Source organism: Xiphias gladius, chromosome 15 (assembly GCF_016859285.1).
Source record: "Xiphias gladius isolate SHS-SW01 ecotype Sanya breed wild chromosome 15, ASM1685928v1, whole genome shotgun sequence".
Taxonomy (NCBI): domain Eukaryota; kingdom Metazoa; phylum Chordata; class Actinopteri; order Istiophoriformes; family Xiphiidae; genus Xiphias; species Xiphias gladius.
The window spans coordinates 21,272,538-21,290,258 of NC_053414.1; the positions used below are offsets into that span (position 1 = coordinate 21,272,538).

Genomic DNA, 17,721 nt, shown 5'->3' on the forward strand with positions numbered 1-17,721 from the left:
ATGCTGTGACGCTGACAAACCCTCGACAGAGGTGAACAAATACACACATTCAAATTAGGTTGTCAGTTGTCTTGCAGTGACAGTCAGTGCTTTTGACCGCGGTGGTTGGCCATATTCAGCTAATTCAGCTCAAATACAATTTTAAAGCTCTGCTTATGTGAACAATAATTATTTGTAATGTATTTGCAGTGTTTTATCTAGACATCCTCTTACTCTTATCAATTCAGAAAAAGGTGATGTAAAAAAAAGAAAAAAAAACACTTCATCATCATGTCTACCCAAATAAGTATTGTGATATTTGTGATATTTCCATTTTTGCAATTTTTAAACACCAAGATGGTCACTAAATTCAGAATCATAGGAAGCATTGCTGTGTTATACAGTACAGTACAGTATTAATTATATTTTAGCAGCCTTTATATTTCCTAATCTTTTTGTTGTTGTTGCTGTTGTTGTTTCCAGAAAAAATATAATCTAAAATTCTGGAGGTTTGTGTGTCAGCAATGTATTCTACAACAATTACTCTTTTCCTTGCCTTGGCATTACCAGTGTATCATTTTTGGCCGTGAGCTGTTTACATTACGGTTGACAGGAGGTTAGGAGCATGTTAACAAAGTAGACAGAAGAGGACTGCCCTACTTCTGGTGATGACATGCCCTTTACCCTAGCAGTGGTATTCATCTGCCTTACTTGATGCTAGCATGGCCTCTGGACCCTTAGTGGCATTGTTCAGTCTCACATTAATGGTTAAAATGTAAACATTATTTTGTTACTCTCAGTTAAATCCATTAGAAAAATGTTTTCACATTGTGGATGTTACAGGTTTTCTGTGAATTAGTGTAACACCCTTAAAATATCTGTAATTTTAATTCAATCAAAAATGTAGTTTCTGTTTTTGCACAAGAGAAACACCTTTTATCCTGACAGTAACAATTGCCATGCTTCTGTTGAATTTATCATCAGGTTTACGCAGGAGTGGACTCTAGTCCCAGATTCAAACAGGTTTTTTAAAGGAAATGCTGATGTTTATGCAGGAGAGGTAGTTTGTGTATCTCTTTGTAGGCAGGGAGGGACTACGAGGCTCTTTGTTGGTCCCAGTGACTTTGAACATTTAATGAGAAACATTTCTCAGTAAAAAATAAAAGCTTTTTTCTCAACTGAGATTGTTTAACCATTTAAAATCCTTTAGAGACCAGAACAAAGACTACAATTATTAATACTCATGAAAGACTGAATATGGCGACATATGGGAAAAAAACGATTTTTTTCAGTGGTTAGTTGGGGTTGGGGGGTGGTGACGGAAAAAGAAATGAATGTAAGTCTATGTAGTGTCCCCAAAAGTGGCCAAGATCAATGTGTGTGTTTGTGTGTGTGTGTGTGTGTGTGTTTTGTGTCTGGCTTCGTGGAATGTAAGAGTTCATTTTTACTGTTAAGTCAAATCTAAGTTCAAACCTGTTGGAAACATTATCAGACATTAAAACCTTTGACCCACAACTTTCCTTCCATACACTTGTTGCAACCTCATTTCTAACAGACTGCGGATGACAGCTCCGCTGAAGTCAGGGGCTAGAGTTAATGAGAGGAAATCTTTTAGCCAGCATTGTCCAGCTGCATCAGCTTCGATGAATCCAGGAAGCACTTAAACACTTTGGTAGCTATCAGGCCTTTTTTCCAATGAACATTTTGATTTCTAATAATGTTAACGATTGTTCCATTCTATTCAAATATCCAAATAATGCATGCCAGTGAGCCAACAGACACAATTGGTGCTCCCCGGACACGGGACCTAAATGGGGCTGGGAAATTATTAATGAAATTAATTACAATTCCCTTCCTCTACAGAACTGGGAAACACTAGAAAACATTTTGGGAAATATTTTTCACAGAGAATCCAAGAATCTTTAGAAGGAGTTTTAGAAAAAAAAAGCGTCCACCCTGGACGTTAGTTCACCTATTTAGTGTAAAGCAGTCGTTACAGTGGTGCAAACTTTCATTGGTGTGAGTGTACAGTGACTTTGACCATAGCATCACCAGCGCAACAACTTCTTTGCGACGGTGGACTTTACCTTTGTGTTTGTGTGAGGCAGTTTGGGGTTTACTATTTAAATGTTTGGATTCTGTTTGGTCTCATAACAGCTCTCTCTGTAATTATAGTCGGTGTCTATTGAAAATCGTGTTGTTTTTTCATATGCCTTGTTGTTAGTACTGCCCATTATACTTCCCTTGATCTGTGAGTGCTCTGAGCCATGGACAAATAAGCACAGTGCTACTGTGTACATTCTACAGGGTGCTCTAGCTAGAAAGTGTGCTCGCACACACAGTATTTCATCGGCCCATGCAGTGGTCTCATTGTGCTAATGTTACTCTGTCCACAGCCCAATGGAGGTGCTGGGGGGTTTGTTGGATGTTCTGTTGCTGGCACAGAGGATGCATTCTTCTAACCTTGATGTGTGTGTGCCGGAAGTTTGAGTTTCGTCCAAATGAGTGCCTCTAGCTCTTTTTCTATGCAGTTTGCTTGTGTTACTGACAATAAAAAACAACAAAATATAATGTAAAAATGTGGACTTGTGACCTTGGTTGATACCTAGTCAAGCAAAGCTAAGCTACCCAGGTGATGGTAACTCAGTACTACATTTACCTACTTCAAAAAGTCACAAATATTCACTGGAAGAATTTTGTTGTGAAGCAGCTACAATCATCATCATCATCATCTTATCATTCAGCAGCTTTTTGTTATTATAGTGTGTTGTGCTCACAACAGACAGGTGGGCAATTTAATTCTACTTGTCTTGGGGAAAACCTCACAAAAGATCTATGCGGTGTTCTGTTTTTTTCTTTTTGCAAGTGGTAGAGGTGGATATGTGTATCACTTTAATTCATCAGGTGTAAGTCTGTCTTGACCTCTTGATTTGAATAGTGTCTGTTTTGAAACAACATGTGTATAGTGTGAATAGTGCCATTGTGTCGGCGGGTGCTATTTGTCTGGTCTACAGACTGGTAGCTGTATGTTACAGCAAAACATGTCTAGTGTATGTATTTAATGAAAACACATAAAACAACTTTATCATCAACTTTAAGATTCAGGTTCAAATACACACTATAGTGTTATATGAATATTAATCTGATTAATGTGGCTATTTTAAGTATCCTCGCTACTGTGTCATTACAGTATCCTTCTCTATTTTTCTAGAGCTTTAAAGGTTAACCAGCCAAAATAGCTCCTTTCTTTCTCATTCAGTAGTGATACCCTATTTGTGAAAGTCCAGATTTACAGTAGGTGCAATCAGGACTTCAGTTGTGCTTCTTGTGCTGTATGACTAAAAACAGACCTCTGGTTGAGCATAGTACCACAAAATGGTCTATTGAGTGGAAAGTAGTAGCTTGATGCTAAATGACTGAAATAGAACGCTTACATGGACATTGTAAATGAATGGCCACTGATTGCACCATGGTCAAGAATAGCTGAGGTTAAATGATAGCCCTTTCTCATTAATGCTGGTCCTTTGTGCTTTGGTGAACTCTGATTGCCCTTGAATGCATCCCGACCGCTTCCAATCACTGTCACTTTTCTGGGCTAACGTGCTGACCTGTAGTTCATAGTTTGAAGGCAGGCCCAGTCTCAAGAGACAGGGAAAGACACTTATTTGTAGCAAATATAGTAAAGTTTGGAGTTTGTATTCTTCTTTACACTACTGTTTTCTTTGTTCGAAATTTTAATAGCCACAGTTTAAACAGGTATAAAATGATCCGTGACTGTAGTCATAAATCTTACATATTTAGGCTCAAGGCAATTGTCATACTTACATATCTTAGAAATGTCATTTCACATTAGAAAATGGGAACGCTACAGGATATATACATTGAACACAATTTAACCATATGGACAAAATTAGTCAATTAATTTCTTGGTTTCTACAGTATGGCATTGTTTTTACGATGTATATATGTGCATGCTGTGTCTAGATTTAAGAACCTCCCAGAAGCTGTAACACATGAGATACAGCTATATGAAATATAAACACGTTTAGTGCCAGCGTTTCCTCTGCTGAAAACATGCAACAATTTGTTGAAACATTAGATGCATCTTTGTAAGCTTATTTCAAACCGTGAGCTCCACACCTCGTCCCTTCTACGTCGCACAGTTCTTTCTGTTAAGACACTAGTTGTGCACTCTGTCCTACTGAGACTTTACATACGAGTCATGAGAAGTAGTTGATCCATGGAGAGAGAGAAAACTGCCACAAATCTTACAAAAAATCTTATAAAAAGATCAAAATCGTTTCACATTCACTCCATCTTTCCAGTCTCCCAGTGGGTGCTCAACATGGCAGCACGCTGAGAACTCATTATGTAAAATCAGTTCCTTTCAGAATGTATCCCATGCCAAACTCCCCTGCACTCCAGCTCCCGGCAAATGTGGGCTTCAGCTACCATATGAACAGATCCATGGTTTTGTGTGACAAGTGCACACATTCATATGCTGACACATACTGTACACCATCTCATTGATGTAACATACAGGAAGTTGATTTATATCACATATTAGGAGTTGTTGCAGAAAATGTAGCAGAACAATTTCGTTTTATAATTCTCTTTTTAAAATTATCAGTGCTATGAGTTACTGTATATTGCACTTCTTTTGGCTGGAGACATTGTGAGGTCAAATGAAAAACTTGACGTAATGATTTTTTTCCAAACATGCCGCACTAAGTCTTTGGCCCTGAACAGCGTGGTTATTTAAATTCTAATGTGAGATTTAGAGGAGAGGGAATCTTCTCCGTATTTCTTTCTCAGCTCAGAGGAAGAAAGCCCTCTGTTAATGCTATCTGCTATCATATTCCCATTTATTACTTTCCATTCATTTCCAACTCATCTCCATTGTCAGTAATGAATTTGAATTAAGATGAAGCGATCCTCAGAATCTGTTACCCAGATTTTCCCACCACCCAGCAACCCACAGACGCACCTTCCATTCGTTTCCTCCAATCTTACTCCTTGGTTGCCTGAGGGACAGTTTGATCTTATCTCAGGAGGGTTTTCATGATAACTTAGTCCCCTTTACTTTGATGATATTGGTGAAGATGTTTTTCTTTTTCTTCCTCTCCCAGCTCCCCTTTCTGCCGGCGGCGCCCCCCTGCTGTTGAGGCTGTGGTATGAGCCTATGTGGCAGGAAGGCGCTGACGTTGCTAAGCAGCGTGTTCGCTGTTTGCGGCCTGGGCCTGTTGGGAATCGCCGTAAGCACCGACTACTGGCTCTACCTGGAGGAGGGCGTCATCCTTCCCCTCAACCAAAGCACCGAAATACGCATGTCCCTCCACTCCGGCCTCTGGAGGGTTTGCTTTTTGGCTGGTGAGTTAGCAAGAAGTCTGAAAGATTCAGATGACATAAATCAAAACGTGTATGATAAAGTCTTCAAGGCAAGGAGAAGCAGATGTTTTATTTTAGTCAGGATTTCATTTTTATCCAGACAGAGATGAAGCTTTTTGACCTACTGGTGGAGACTAATTTGTTTATACTCATTGGTGAATACCGGACTGTCTAGGCAACCCTTCAGGTGCAGCTATATGACGAAAATTGAAGTAACATTTTAGATGAACTGTATTATTTATGTTTGGTATTAAGGTCCAGGTTTGTGTATATTCCTCCGCAAAAGTAATTTGAACACAGCAGAGCAGTTTTCATGTTATTCCTTGAGACATTAATGTAAAGAATCTCATGGCACAAACAAGCTGTTGCAAAGAGTACTTTTACACCAGTCCCTTTCTGTTTGAATTTCTTGGTGATGATGCCTACTTTTTACAGCAATGAATTACACTACTGGTCAAAAGTTTTAGAACACCTCAATTTTCCAGCCGTTATTTAAATAGTCATAATTCAATGTCTCAATGGTTCTGAAAATAAATCTCAGAGCAAAGAAACAATTGGAGATTTTAGAAATAAGGAATCATGGAATCATCTTGTTGAGCTAAATTTAATCCAAATGTTTGACTCATTCAGCAGCCAAACACACTCATGGTGTTCTTTCTACAATGGAAATGAAACATTGTTCATAGAGTTAATTCCAACACTATTGCAGAGGCTCCTGCAAATGTGTTTCACTTCTAGGCTGCTTTGCTCTCACCTTCTTTCCAGTTCATCCTGAACTCGATGAGATTTAAGTCTGGAGACTGTGCTGGTCTTCCATCATTATCTTGCTGTAGGATGAACCCCGGACCAACCAGTCTGTCTTCCTTTGTTACTTGCAGCACAGTATTGTCCTATTAATGAATTAGAGGGTGTGGTAACACAGTTTGCTCCAACACTGCCTTTGTACAAAAAGAGGGTTTTTTATGTAATCAACAAAAAAAAGGGGGGAGGTAGGAATTGTTTGCATTAACTTTCAAGGCCTGATTTACTTCCATGGCTTCAGGAAAGCTGTAAATTAACCTATTTTTTAATCCCTGAAAAAGGCCTGTTTTCTATGAATTTTATATGATTTTTCAGATTTTACTGGCCTAAACTTTTTTTTTTTTTTTGGCCTTGGGCAGTTTACCGCTTACCTTCTTAAAATTAAGTAAAAGCTGGAAAAAAAAACTTTTGACCAGTTTTATAAGCCATCCTGAAAGGAAACAAAATCTTGATGTCGTCTTTCAAACAATCATATGTGTTCTATACAAATATTTATGGCAATTGGTGAACTATTAGTGAATTATCACCATCTTGATCCCTCTAAATATATAGGCACAATGGGAGGATATTAAACTATACTATACACTGCTGCAAGTACAGAAGACTAGTCTTAGTTTAGTGTTTGAAAACTTGAGCATGAATTTTTTAACTTTTCCTTCACTTTCGGGTAATGTTAGGACCATAACCTCTTCTATTTGTATGTGATCCCCAAACTGCACTTCAGCGCTATGTTGTACCCTTGAAAGTGCCAAGTATTTTTATTCCAAATGATAGATGACTTTGCAGGATTTCTTTCCTCATGACTTACCCAAGGGCTGGTTTACATTCTGTGTCCAGAGGGGCTCTTTGGATTGATGCAAAAAACCCTTAGTTCTGTGGCTGCTTTTTATTTTTCCTTCTTTCTGACCTGCATCCTTTTTTCCACTGCAGCACTTAACATGAAAAACAAGGATTACATAAAGTTACAAAAGCCTATGTATTTCCGCAGTGCATGCTCAAGCACTTTTTACCCATCAACACAGTGTTCCTCCCCAGCTCCAGCATGGAAAATGGCATGCTTGGAGGTCTTGACTGGAAAAAACACACTAACTGTTAGGTTTTATTCTTTTCATAGAAACACAACTCTCCAGACAAGTGTTGTCCCAGAGTAAACCAGGTATCAACTTTTGCTATTATCCTCTTTCTCCCTCTGGTAATGGCAACAGTTAACTGTGTTACTACAATATGCTCTTACTCTTTTTGGATATGTAGTTGTTGAAGCAATAATAAATGTCTGCTGTCATTTCTGACACTCAACAATACTTCAGGACCTTTAACACGTTTATAACCTAAAAACCCGGAAAAAGGTTTCGTTCTGCATAAAATTAACCTGTATCATTATCCCCCTTACTGCTGAATTGTTCCCTTAACCCATGTGCCTTAACCCCCGTGCCACAACTGACCTGCTCTCTCCTGTTTCAGGGTTAATCGTTCAGTCGTGGTAAACATGTTGCTAATCAAGTAGTGATTAGGTAACAGATGTTAGGGTCATTGCTATAAATGGACTAATGGTCCAGTGTATTTGTCTTAAGGGCAATTGACTGGCCTTATTGCCCATTTTACTGTTCTGGTGCATAGTGTTTGACCCAGAAACAATTACTGCACACTATCACAGAATGTTGTTACGCCAGAGAAGGTGAATGAGGTTGCGTGGTGTTTTGGCTGATATTGATGTCAGTTTGAGTTCATCGAGTGTTTGGCTGTTAGTGTCATTCTGTCATTGCTGTAAATCATGTTCAATATAGGGCTCTACACTGCTTATGTAATGCAGACTGCAAAGCTTGTGGCAGGACTAGTTGTAAGAGTAGCATTGGCTTTGAGTAATTGAGTATTGAGTTTGTTTGTTTTTTGTGTGTGTTTTTTTTTATTCTTATTTTTTATAGCATGATTTATTGATCTCGGAAATTAGTGTATATCTTGTTTGTAATATATATGGACAAAATCTCCCTTTAATACAATTACAGTGTAAACTTTGTAGTAACTGCCAAGAAGCATCATTAAAATCAAATTTGCATAACTTTTAATGTATTTTCATCCATTCTGCTGTAAATGACTTTCACTGCAAATAAGGCATAGAAGTGTTACTGGAGTCCTTCAAGACTGACTGAAAATGAGCTATTATGTCTGCTAAGTGAAAGCATAATCAAAATTTTTAGTATTTGTTATTATCTCCCTCTGTTGAAATGACATTTGAATAGGCTGAGAATTACCATTGCCATTCTGTAGAGGTGAATAATAATAATTTTTAAAAAAAACTTGCTTTACAATCATGCTACGACAAAACACTTGTTAAGTCACATTTTAATAACTGGAGGGGGTCATGACAAATAGTATGTAATCTCACCAAGCAGTATAGGTAGCAGTATGAACATAGTAAAACACTTGATCACACACACCTTAAAACAAATGAACCAAAACAGACTTGTCATATTTTCTTAATGTGATAATAACACCAGGACTAATAAACTATAAGAAGACTGCAAATGCTCTTCAAATATTTAACAACAGGTTAAATCCATGAAGAATACAGCCACCAGACCGGTGGCTGCGTATTTTAGTCTTTATATTCTCTATGAATAGCCTTCCAAAACACAGCCACAATAGGTTAACTTTTCGTTGTGATGCAATGTAATCAGTGTGTCATTAAAATGCTTAAGAGTAACATTCAATGTTTAATGTAAAAAGACTTGAACCAAACCCTCAGTATGCATTGTTCTAGTGTGTGTCATCAACACATAACATGTATGATGAAAGCTAATTACATAAGGTGAAACGCAATATACCACCTAATCCAACACCTGATAGTGTGTGGGGTTAATGAAGTGTGAAGAAAGACATCAGTGACATCAGAATTTATATTTGTGTGTCAGTGGTGTTGGGTGCCAGACTTTTTGCTGTATAGTTCAAAGTGATAAAAGGAAACGTGCTAAAATCTAGTACTGGCTGTTCCTCGTACGAATACTGACAGCAGATAATGGGTATAATATCAAAATGAGCTGTTTATTTCTCTTGCAACTTGCTGTCAGATTGTTTTTAAGTGGAATTCAACAGTCTCACAGATGAAATAAGCTGAAATTGTTTCAAAGCCGTCACACAAAGTATACGAATTCTAGCACAAATAAATCAAATAAATCCTGTCTAGTTACCGAAAACTTGACATTTGGCCTGTACAGTCATAACTCTTTGCCATGATGGGTATTATCATCAGCTAAAGGCTATAAGACAGCTATGTACATTTTTTGCTAGCATATTGCACATGCTTAATAACAGTTTGATCAGTTATAGAGAGCGCCCAACCCTGTGTCCACTCTGGATTTATGTGAAATTTTATTGAATATATTTTTATCCCTGTCATTTGTTCCAGGGGAGGAGAAAGGGCGGTGTTTTACCATAGAGTACGTGATGCCCACCAATGTCCAGATGACCTCTGAGTCAACTGTCAGTGTCCTCAGTAAGTAACTGTTCACACTTTACTATTATATAAACCATGCTTCAGTTTGGTGAAACTGTTCAGGCCCTCAGTTTTAGCGCTATAAGAGGAAAAAAATTTGGGGTCCAGTCATTGTCCCTGCACTAGAGAATCCTACTGGTTGGCTGGGCACCTGCACTGATCTTGTTAAGCCAAGTCTAAAGTCATCATGTACATGACCTTAGTCTGACCTGAGCACATGTCATGTGACTTGAGTCCACATCTCTGCACTGTGCTGTCATCTCCCCATCATATGTGGTTTATGCTATTCCTAGCCCAGTCTTCAAGGCCAGGGTGCCATTTTCATTTTGTAGCAACCCCCCTGCAGGGATAACATGCATGGAAACACATGCTGTAGGGAACCTTGGGATAAGAGGGGGTTGTACATAGGGGGAAGATTGTAACCCTTTTTGTTCAAAGATGGTCTGTCAAAGACCTGAGTGCAGCCGTGATAATAAATATCTCCAAAGTTAAATTGACAGATAATTGACAGTTAATATAGGACCTGTCCAATTGCATCAGGTCACATGGCTTTGATGTATTGATATATGATGGCAGATTTCCTCTGTCTTATCCTGCAGTTTCATCATTAGAACTGACACTTTAAAGCAGCATTTATGTAATAACTGATTTTTACCGTGGCTACACATACCACTGGATCGTCTGTCATTGTTTTGCTTCAGAATTTTAAGCACCAGTGTGTATAATTTAGTGGCATCTAGCGATGAGATTGCAGATTACAACCTCACCCCAACCTTTCAGAGCGCATAGGAGAACCTACGGTGGCCTTCAGTTAACGTAAAAACGCAAAAGGCCCTTGAGGAGCCAGTGTTTGGTTTGTACCGTTCTGGGCTACTGTAGAAACATGGCAGTGCAACATTACGGGCTCCGTGGAAGAGGACCCGCTCCCTATGTAGATTTGCAGGGCTCATTCTAAGCTAACAAAAATGCAATGATTCTTAGTTTCGGGTGATTATATGCTAATGAAAAGATAATTATGAACACTATATTCCATTTCAGCTAATAGATCCCCCTAAATCCTAGAAACTTGTCTTATAAACTCTTCCTGAATATGCCCATGTTTCAGACTCAGCTTGAATTCAAAAAGACTCACTTTTACTTCTCTTCTGGGGACAGTTTTTCTCTACAGCTCTTCCCATGACGTAGCCAATTCCGTACTAGCACTAGATTTGAAATATTCACTTGGCGAGGATAAACTCTTTCATTTCTTTTTAAAACTTCCTGCCCCAATTGTAATAAGCTACATAACATACATTTTTAACCTTTCTGTCTTACCCGTACAGTTCCCACAGTTTGGGAGGCTGCTTATGTGTCTCCCATTACATAAAGGCAGGGAAATTGTTAGGCTAAATAATTATAGGCGTATCTCTAAATTGCGGTGCCTTGCAAAAATATTAGAATCTCTAGTAATTGACCAACTTAAATCATTCCTTTCAACACATTCTATTTTAAATACATACCAAACCACAGCACTGTTACAGCTGCCACTTTTGTTTTAAATTGCATAATTTCATTTTGGATAATAAGAAACACTGTGCACCTCTTTTTATTGACCTTTCTAAGGGATTTGATACAGTTGATCATGCATTGGTCTTAAGAAAACTTCATAATTTTGGTTGTGATGAAGTTGCGTATAACTGGTTCCAGAGTTATCTTTTGGACAGACAGCCCATTAATAGGAACTGTTGAATCTGAATTTGTTCATATTTGCGAAAGGTGTCCCACAAGGCTCAGTCCTTGTACCTGTCCTGTTTACTTTTTATATAAACAATATTGTTTCTGATGTAACTGGATGTAAAATTTATCTTTACACTAATGATACTATTTCGTATTGCATTGCTGATAATGTACAGTCTTCTGTAAAATCTCTCCAGGACTGCCACAGTGTGTTTACCACACAAGCCAAACTTTGCTAAACTAATTAAATGACCAGGCCTTAGACATCTGGTCCACTTAGATGTAAGGGTAGCATTTTGTGTAATGGAGAACACAGTGGGGGTCTGGAAACAAGTACCACAGACAAGTACCTCCCATTACTTCTTTGAAGTTCTGCACCATTTGCTCACAGTAGGTAGGTCCAGCTCCATCTTCATATAAATAAGGAACCATGACCTAAACCCATGAAATGCCAACTCCACGAGGAATAAGACCAACCTTAGTAGAAAACCTCATGCTGCTACTCTAAGAGGAAAGCCTTCCATTAAAAGTTTGAGAAAGTCACAGATAAAAATGCAAAAAAAACCCCAAACGATATAAAAAAAAGAAAGTTTACAAGTGCAGGTTTCTCATTCAGTCCCACTCAAAGTGATCAGTTCTTCTCTTTCTTCATCCTGGTTTCTCTTCTCTCATTTCAGAGATGATCCGTTCTGCCACACCTTTTCCTTTGGTCAGCCTCTTCTTCATGTTCATTGGTTTTGTACTCAGTAACATCGGCCACATCCGACCACATCGCACCATCCTGGCTTTTGTTTCTGGAATCTTCTTCATCCTGTCAGGTACTTGGTTTGGGTTTTACTCACAACATATCCAAATTAGTGCATTAAACTCAATGTGATATGCAAATTTGAGAAGGTGAACTTAACTACAGTAACTAAAGGGCAAAATGGTTTTTAATATACATAGTTGTCATGTTACAGAGTTGATTCAGGTCTAATCTGTGTCACTTAGATGTAAGAGGAGGGCACAGTGAAACATATCGTTATTGTTCTAATACAACCTTTGATTACTCGATGCACTGTTTAATTTATGGTAACAAAAGTGATGCCAATCATATATACCTGCATATTTTTGTAAATGTAATCTACCTCTCAACCCATAGTCATTAGAACTCTTGTCTGTCTCCCTCTCTCTGCCTCCCACAGGTCTGTCTCTGGTTGTTGGTCTGGTCTTGTACATCTCCAACATTAATGATGAAATGTTGAACAGGACCAAAACTAATGAAGCCTACTTCAGTTACAAGTACGGCTGGTCGTTCGCCTTTGCTGCCATCTCCTTCCTTCTAACTGAGGTAACTCCACTTCAGCAAATTTGGATAATGTAACATTATATCTCAAATTTCACAAGCATGCATCAAACTGATTCTTTAGACCCAAGCAAACCCTAATTTTTGCCAGTTTATGTCTCTTACCTGTTGTTTTCTGGACTTATATAGCATTTTAGATATCCTAAAATAACCCTTCTTTGTGTGACAGATGTAATCCATCATTATGAACAAAAAGGGCAGGAAATTAATGCATTGAACATAAGGTGTCTTCAGTGTCTTCATTGTGACAAATCCTGTCCTTCAGATATGAACAACTGTAATGTCTTGTGCTGTGAGATATAGTCCCCATTAAACATGATAATTTACGGTTAACGAGGTGTGATTAATGTGTTTATTCAGTTATTTTTGTTATTAATGGATATTGCTTTTCAGCAGAGCATTGAAGGTCTGCAACTTGCTTTTGACTCTGTCAGACATACACAATAATCTGACATCACACTGACAGGAAATGTTGAATGTGCATTTTTCTGTGACATTCTTTTAACGTGAAATTCTGGCTAATGTTGGTAATGATCTCATTTAAAGAACAGGATCAAAAAGAGAAAAAAGAAAAAAATTTGCACACACATACAACATATACACACATGTGCGCTTGCATGAACACATTTAACTAAGCCATGATTCAAGCGTTCACTGTACATAGGGACAAACTGATGATTTAATGCTGACCATTAAAATTGTATGCCTAATCTTAATTTACCAATTTTTTTCCTATTCATAACTCTGTTTTCATTGACAACAGCTCAAAAATCTGCAAAATCTATAAAAAAATTAAATCAGGTAAAATTAAAACTATACAGAAACAGACGTATGAGGATATTACCAAACAAGAGTAAACTTTGTGTTCCTTTGCCTCCATTCCCCCCAGACGGCGGGTGTCATGTCGGTGTATCTGTTCATGAAGCGCTACACAGCAGAGGAAATGTACCGGCCCCATCAGGGCTTCTACCGGCCTCGCCTCAGCAACTGCTCCGATTACTCTGGCCAATTCCTCCATCCGGATGCCTGGGCTGGGCGAGGTCGCAGTCCCTCCTCAATCTCCTCCGAGGCCTCCCTCCAGATGAACTCCTCCAACTACCCTGCCCTCCTCAAGTGTCCAGAGTATGAACAAATGTCCTCCTCACCTTGCTGAGGCAGAGGACGAGCAGTTGTGTGAGCACCATAGGCTCCAATTTGATCTGCCTGGATTTTGGCATAAAATTTTCCAATAATTTGATATTTTCAAGCTTGAAACACTCCAAGTTCCCACTTCAAGTGTCCTGATGATGACGTGATTCTCTCTACCCTCCCTGCTGCTGATTTTTAGTTGCACTTTTTGGTTCTGTAGGGAGTAATACTTAAGATGAAGGTTAGCCAGTTCACTGTATTCTGAGGTAATCTGTCTTGTTCCAGGGAGAGCTGTTAGACCAGACTGTAATTTTTTTCTGCTTTTTCTATACTTTTTAATGATGGGGGATTGGTAACCTGATGAAATGACCAAGGTAGGGCGAAGTTATCTGAGAGGAGTGACCTGTGTAGCTCCAACATGCAGTGAGCAAGTCAATTATTTGCCTGTAGTACTGCCACAGTCCTAAACCAATAGAGAGGATTACATCCTGCACATCTGCAAACATGGAGAGTTTAGAATACGGATTAGAACTGGATTGGAAACTATGTGCCAGGGATTCAGAGCCTGCACATTTTCAAAGCCAAAAACGAAAGTAGCTTCATTCAGTCAGAAAGCAGAAACTAATCAGTGGACTCACCTTTGTTTAGAGGAAACTTGCTGAAAATTATAAATACTACAGGTTGGTTCTGGACAGAATATTTCCTTAATTTGATCATAAGATCATTGCTCACATTGTGCATACTTCTGATTTATAAATTAAAAATGAGGTTGTTAAAGCTCCTTTTGTCTACAAATTGCGCATGTGCACCAGCTGTTTGAGCACAAGCAAGTTCAATTCACATCTTTGGTTGTCACTATTTAAGTGAAGTACACTGCACTTTGTGCAAAAAATGGCTTGTTGGTGTAGTTAACTGAAGGTATTCTAATGCAAATCACAACAGTTTTAAACATGTTTATGTGAAGTCAGGAGGTAGAACTCAGCTTGAATTTTCAATGTTCAGGTTTAGAGTTTATGATACACATGATGAATGTGAATTTCAACCAACTCAAATAGATCATTTTAACTGACATACAATTTTGTAAACAAAAATCTGTTTGACTGGGGTTACATGCTGACAGAGTTGGGATGATATTTGACCTTCCATGTGAACCTCACGTTTAAGTATTGACACCAAAGGAAAGGTTTGTGTCGTAGGCTGCTGGTCCAGATATATGACATCCACTTCTCTTTAAATACCTAAATCTGAATATGCTAATGGGCATATAAACTTTTGAGTGTATTATTTTATTATCTTGTAAAGTAAAGGAAACAGACAGAACAAGAATAATGCTTTATTTGCTCCCATAACCCATCATTAATAACAATAGAGGACCGCTTTACATCAGTGTTTCAAACAATGCGGATGTAAACAAAGCTTTTATGTTTATGGAGAACCTATGATTCCTGTATACAGTGGTCTTCTTAGCTGGTCAAGTAATTAAATACAGGAAGTGTGTGTAACCAAAAAATAAATAAATAAATAAATAATAAACAATAATAAGAAAAATAAGAAAAATAAGAAAACAATCAGTATAGGGGCAATGCTGTTTGATTGTCCTTATCAGATTGGAGTTGTAAAACACTATAAGTTTAAATAAGGAGAAAAAGCCAAAAGTGAGAAGATGGAGTTTGTGTGGTCATACATTTTCATGGGGATTGTGAATGTGTCAGGTGGTATGAAAGACTATTTTTGATGTGGAGCCACTGTGAATGTAAGCTGTACTGAAGGAAACACTGCTAAATGAGAATAAAATACTTCTCCTATAAAGACATTATAACCCAAATTATAGATAAATATTTTTCTAATTTCCCCCTTATAATGTCAGAATATTCTTAGATGTTTGACCTACAGTATACTAGTGTCCTAAGTCTGCCAAGGAAAAGTAGTATCCAGGATAAGTGGCAAAGTATTGAATATATACATTTCAATCAGCGTAAAGTGTGAGTAAACATATTACAGAGAAACATTATGTATTGTGCAATAATTTTATGTAAGTTTGATATATTCCTAAAATTATGGTTATTTTCAGTATTTAATGTTGCATGGTGTGAATTCCACATATTATTAATGGCGTGCAACATTTCATCACTGGATCATGCTATTCCACCTGCAGAACATGTAAAATATAGGTTCATAAAGCTAATAAACACAAACTTTGCCCAGCTAAACTTTCACTCTCTTAAGCACTGTTCTGATATATAGACCAGTAACATTTCGTTTATTTTAAACACTGTCAATATGAAATCATCAGTGTGTATATAGATTCATTTTTGTATAGATGGCAGTACCTGTAAAATATGGTTGTTCTGTTGTTGGGTAGATTCATCTGCAGTTTATGTGACAGCTGCTTCGCCTCCCGCATCACATTGAGAATGTGAGCTTTTGAATAATGTTATACTTACAAAAATGTAAAGTATCCAGGTGGTGTCATAGTCAGACTTAAAATGTCAATATCTATGTATTTTTACAATCAGTCATTTTCATGATGTTAAATGTGCAATGGAATATGTATACTCAAAGAAATAAAGTTTAATGGGATTTGATAAACAATACGCTTGTTTCTTCAATGGCTGCTTATGTCTCTGAAATGACTGTACTATATAGTAGGCTATCCATCTTTGTTCTGCATGTGTCATAGCACTAAATGAATGATGTTTATCACTCAGTATCTCTGAAAATGAGATCCAGTCTTTGGCCAGGTATTTATATTTACCATTTTGTCATGGTTTTTGATGGTAAAAATTAAAATTGTTATTTGTATCACAGTTACAAAGCCCTTTAGCCTGAAACAATAAATCTATAAAGTTCTTTTTCAATCTTTTTTGAGCTTGGTCAAACAATGCTTGAATTTTACAGAATCTGTCGTAAGGAGAAACATTTAATTCCCACCAACTTGCATTGTAATAAATATAATATGAAGCTACACTCTGAACTCTAGAAAAAAAACTTTGTAAAAGAGCTAACTGTCATATGGATTGTCAGGCCACATTAACATCGCTCGCCCCTGCAACAGTGACAAGATCTCTGCCACAGAGAGCGGGACACAGTGCCAGAGCTAACCTGGCGCTGCCCCGACTGTGAGAGCTGGCATTCATCCATCTGGGTGAATGAGATGTAATGGGGCTATCAGCGGGATGGAAACAGCTAATCTGCATCATGTACTGACGTGCCCACAAACTGAATGAGCAGTTTCATTTATTGATCTGATGAACTGGCATGCTCCCAAACTGACAATATCAAAACCATATGTGGCAAATTTCACTGTCGTTGGTAATAAATACAAATTTCGTGGTACACTCTTTAATTTGAACTCTTAATAGTCCCTTTCCTGCATTATTATTAAAAAAAAAATCACTAGATTTATTGGCCAAATGGACACGTTCTTCTCTACTTCTTCAGGAACTGGTTGGTGCTGATAAAAGGTAGCCCAGTGCCTTTTGACAAGAGCTCCATCTAGTGTCAATTCAGTGAAAACACACAGCTTTCCAAGAGTCCTGAGTTCAGAGTGACAGAAATAAAAGTAAAAAACATAAGCCACCCAACATGCACATATGAAAAAAGATGTAGAGCCCTAAGTCACTTCCACAGTGGAAGAGATTAATTGATTTGATGTAACGCATTTTTACATATTTTGAAAAGTGCTACGATTTGAATCATATGGAAAGGCAAGTGAGGCAATATGTTGGTTTTCCTGAGGAATTACTGAATGAAAGTCAGAGGTTTTCTTAATTACCTTAATTTCCTCTTCTCTTTTTGACTTTCACTTCACCTGTATTTTCTGGCATCCAGAGACAAAAAAGAAAGAACATACTAAACAGAAAAAAACACCAAC

The 17,721-nt window shown here is 37.8% G+C and overlaps 1 protein-coding gene across 1 annotated transcript; it reads left to right on the forward strand.

Moving 5' to 3' along the window:
* The first annotated feature begins 5,113 nt into the window (after positions 1-5,113).
* Positions 5,114-15,345, forward strand: LOC120800363 (voltage-dependent calcium channel gamma-5 subunit). Its single transcript, XM_040146431.1, has 5 exons — positions 5,114-5,349; positions 9,572-9,658; positions 12,052-12,192; positions 12,559-12,704; positions 13,609-15,345. Exons 1-5 carry the CDS (start codon positions 5,154-5,156, stop codon positions 13,870-13,872), a joined length of 834 nt encoding a protein of 277 aa, XP_040002365.1. The 5' UTR covers positions 5,114-5,153; the 3' UTR covers positions 13,873-15,345.
* The last annotated feature ends 2,376 nt before the right edge of the window (positions 15,346-17,721 follow it).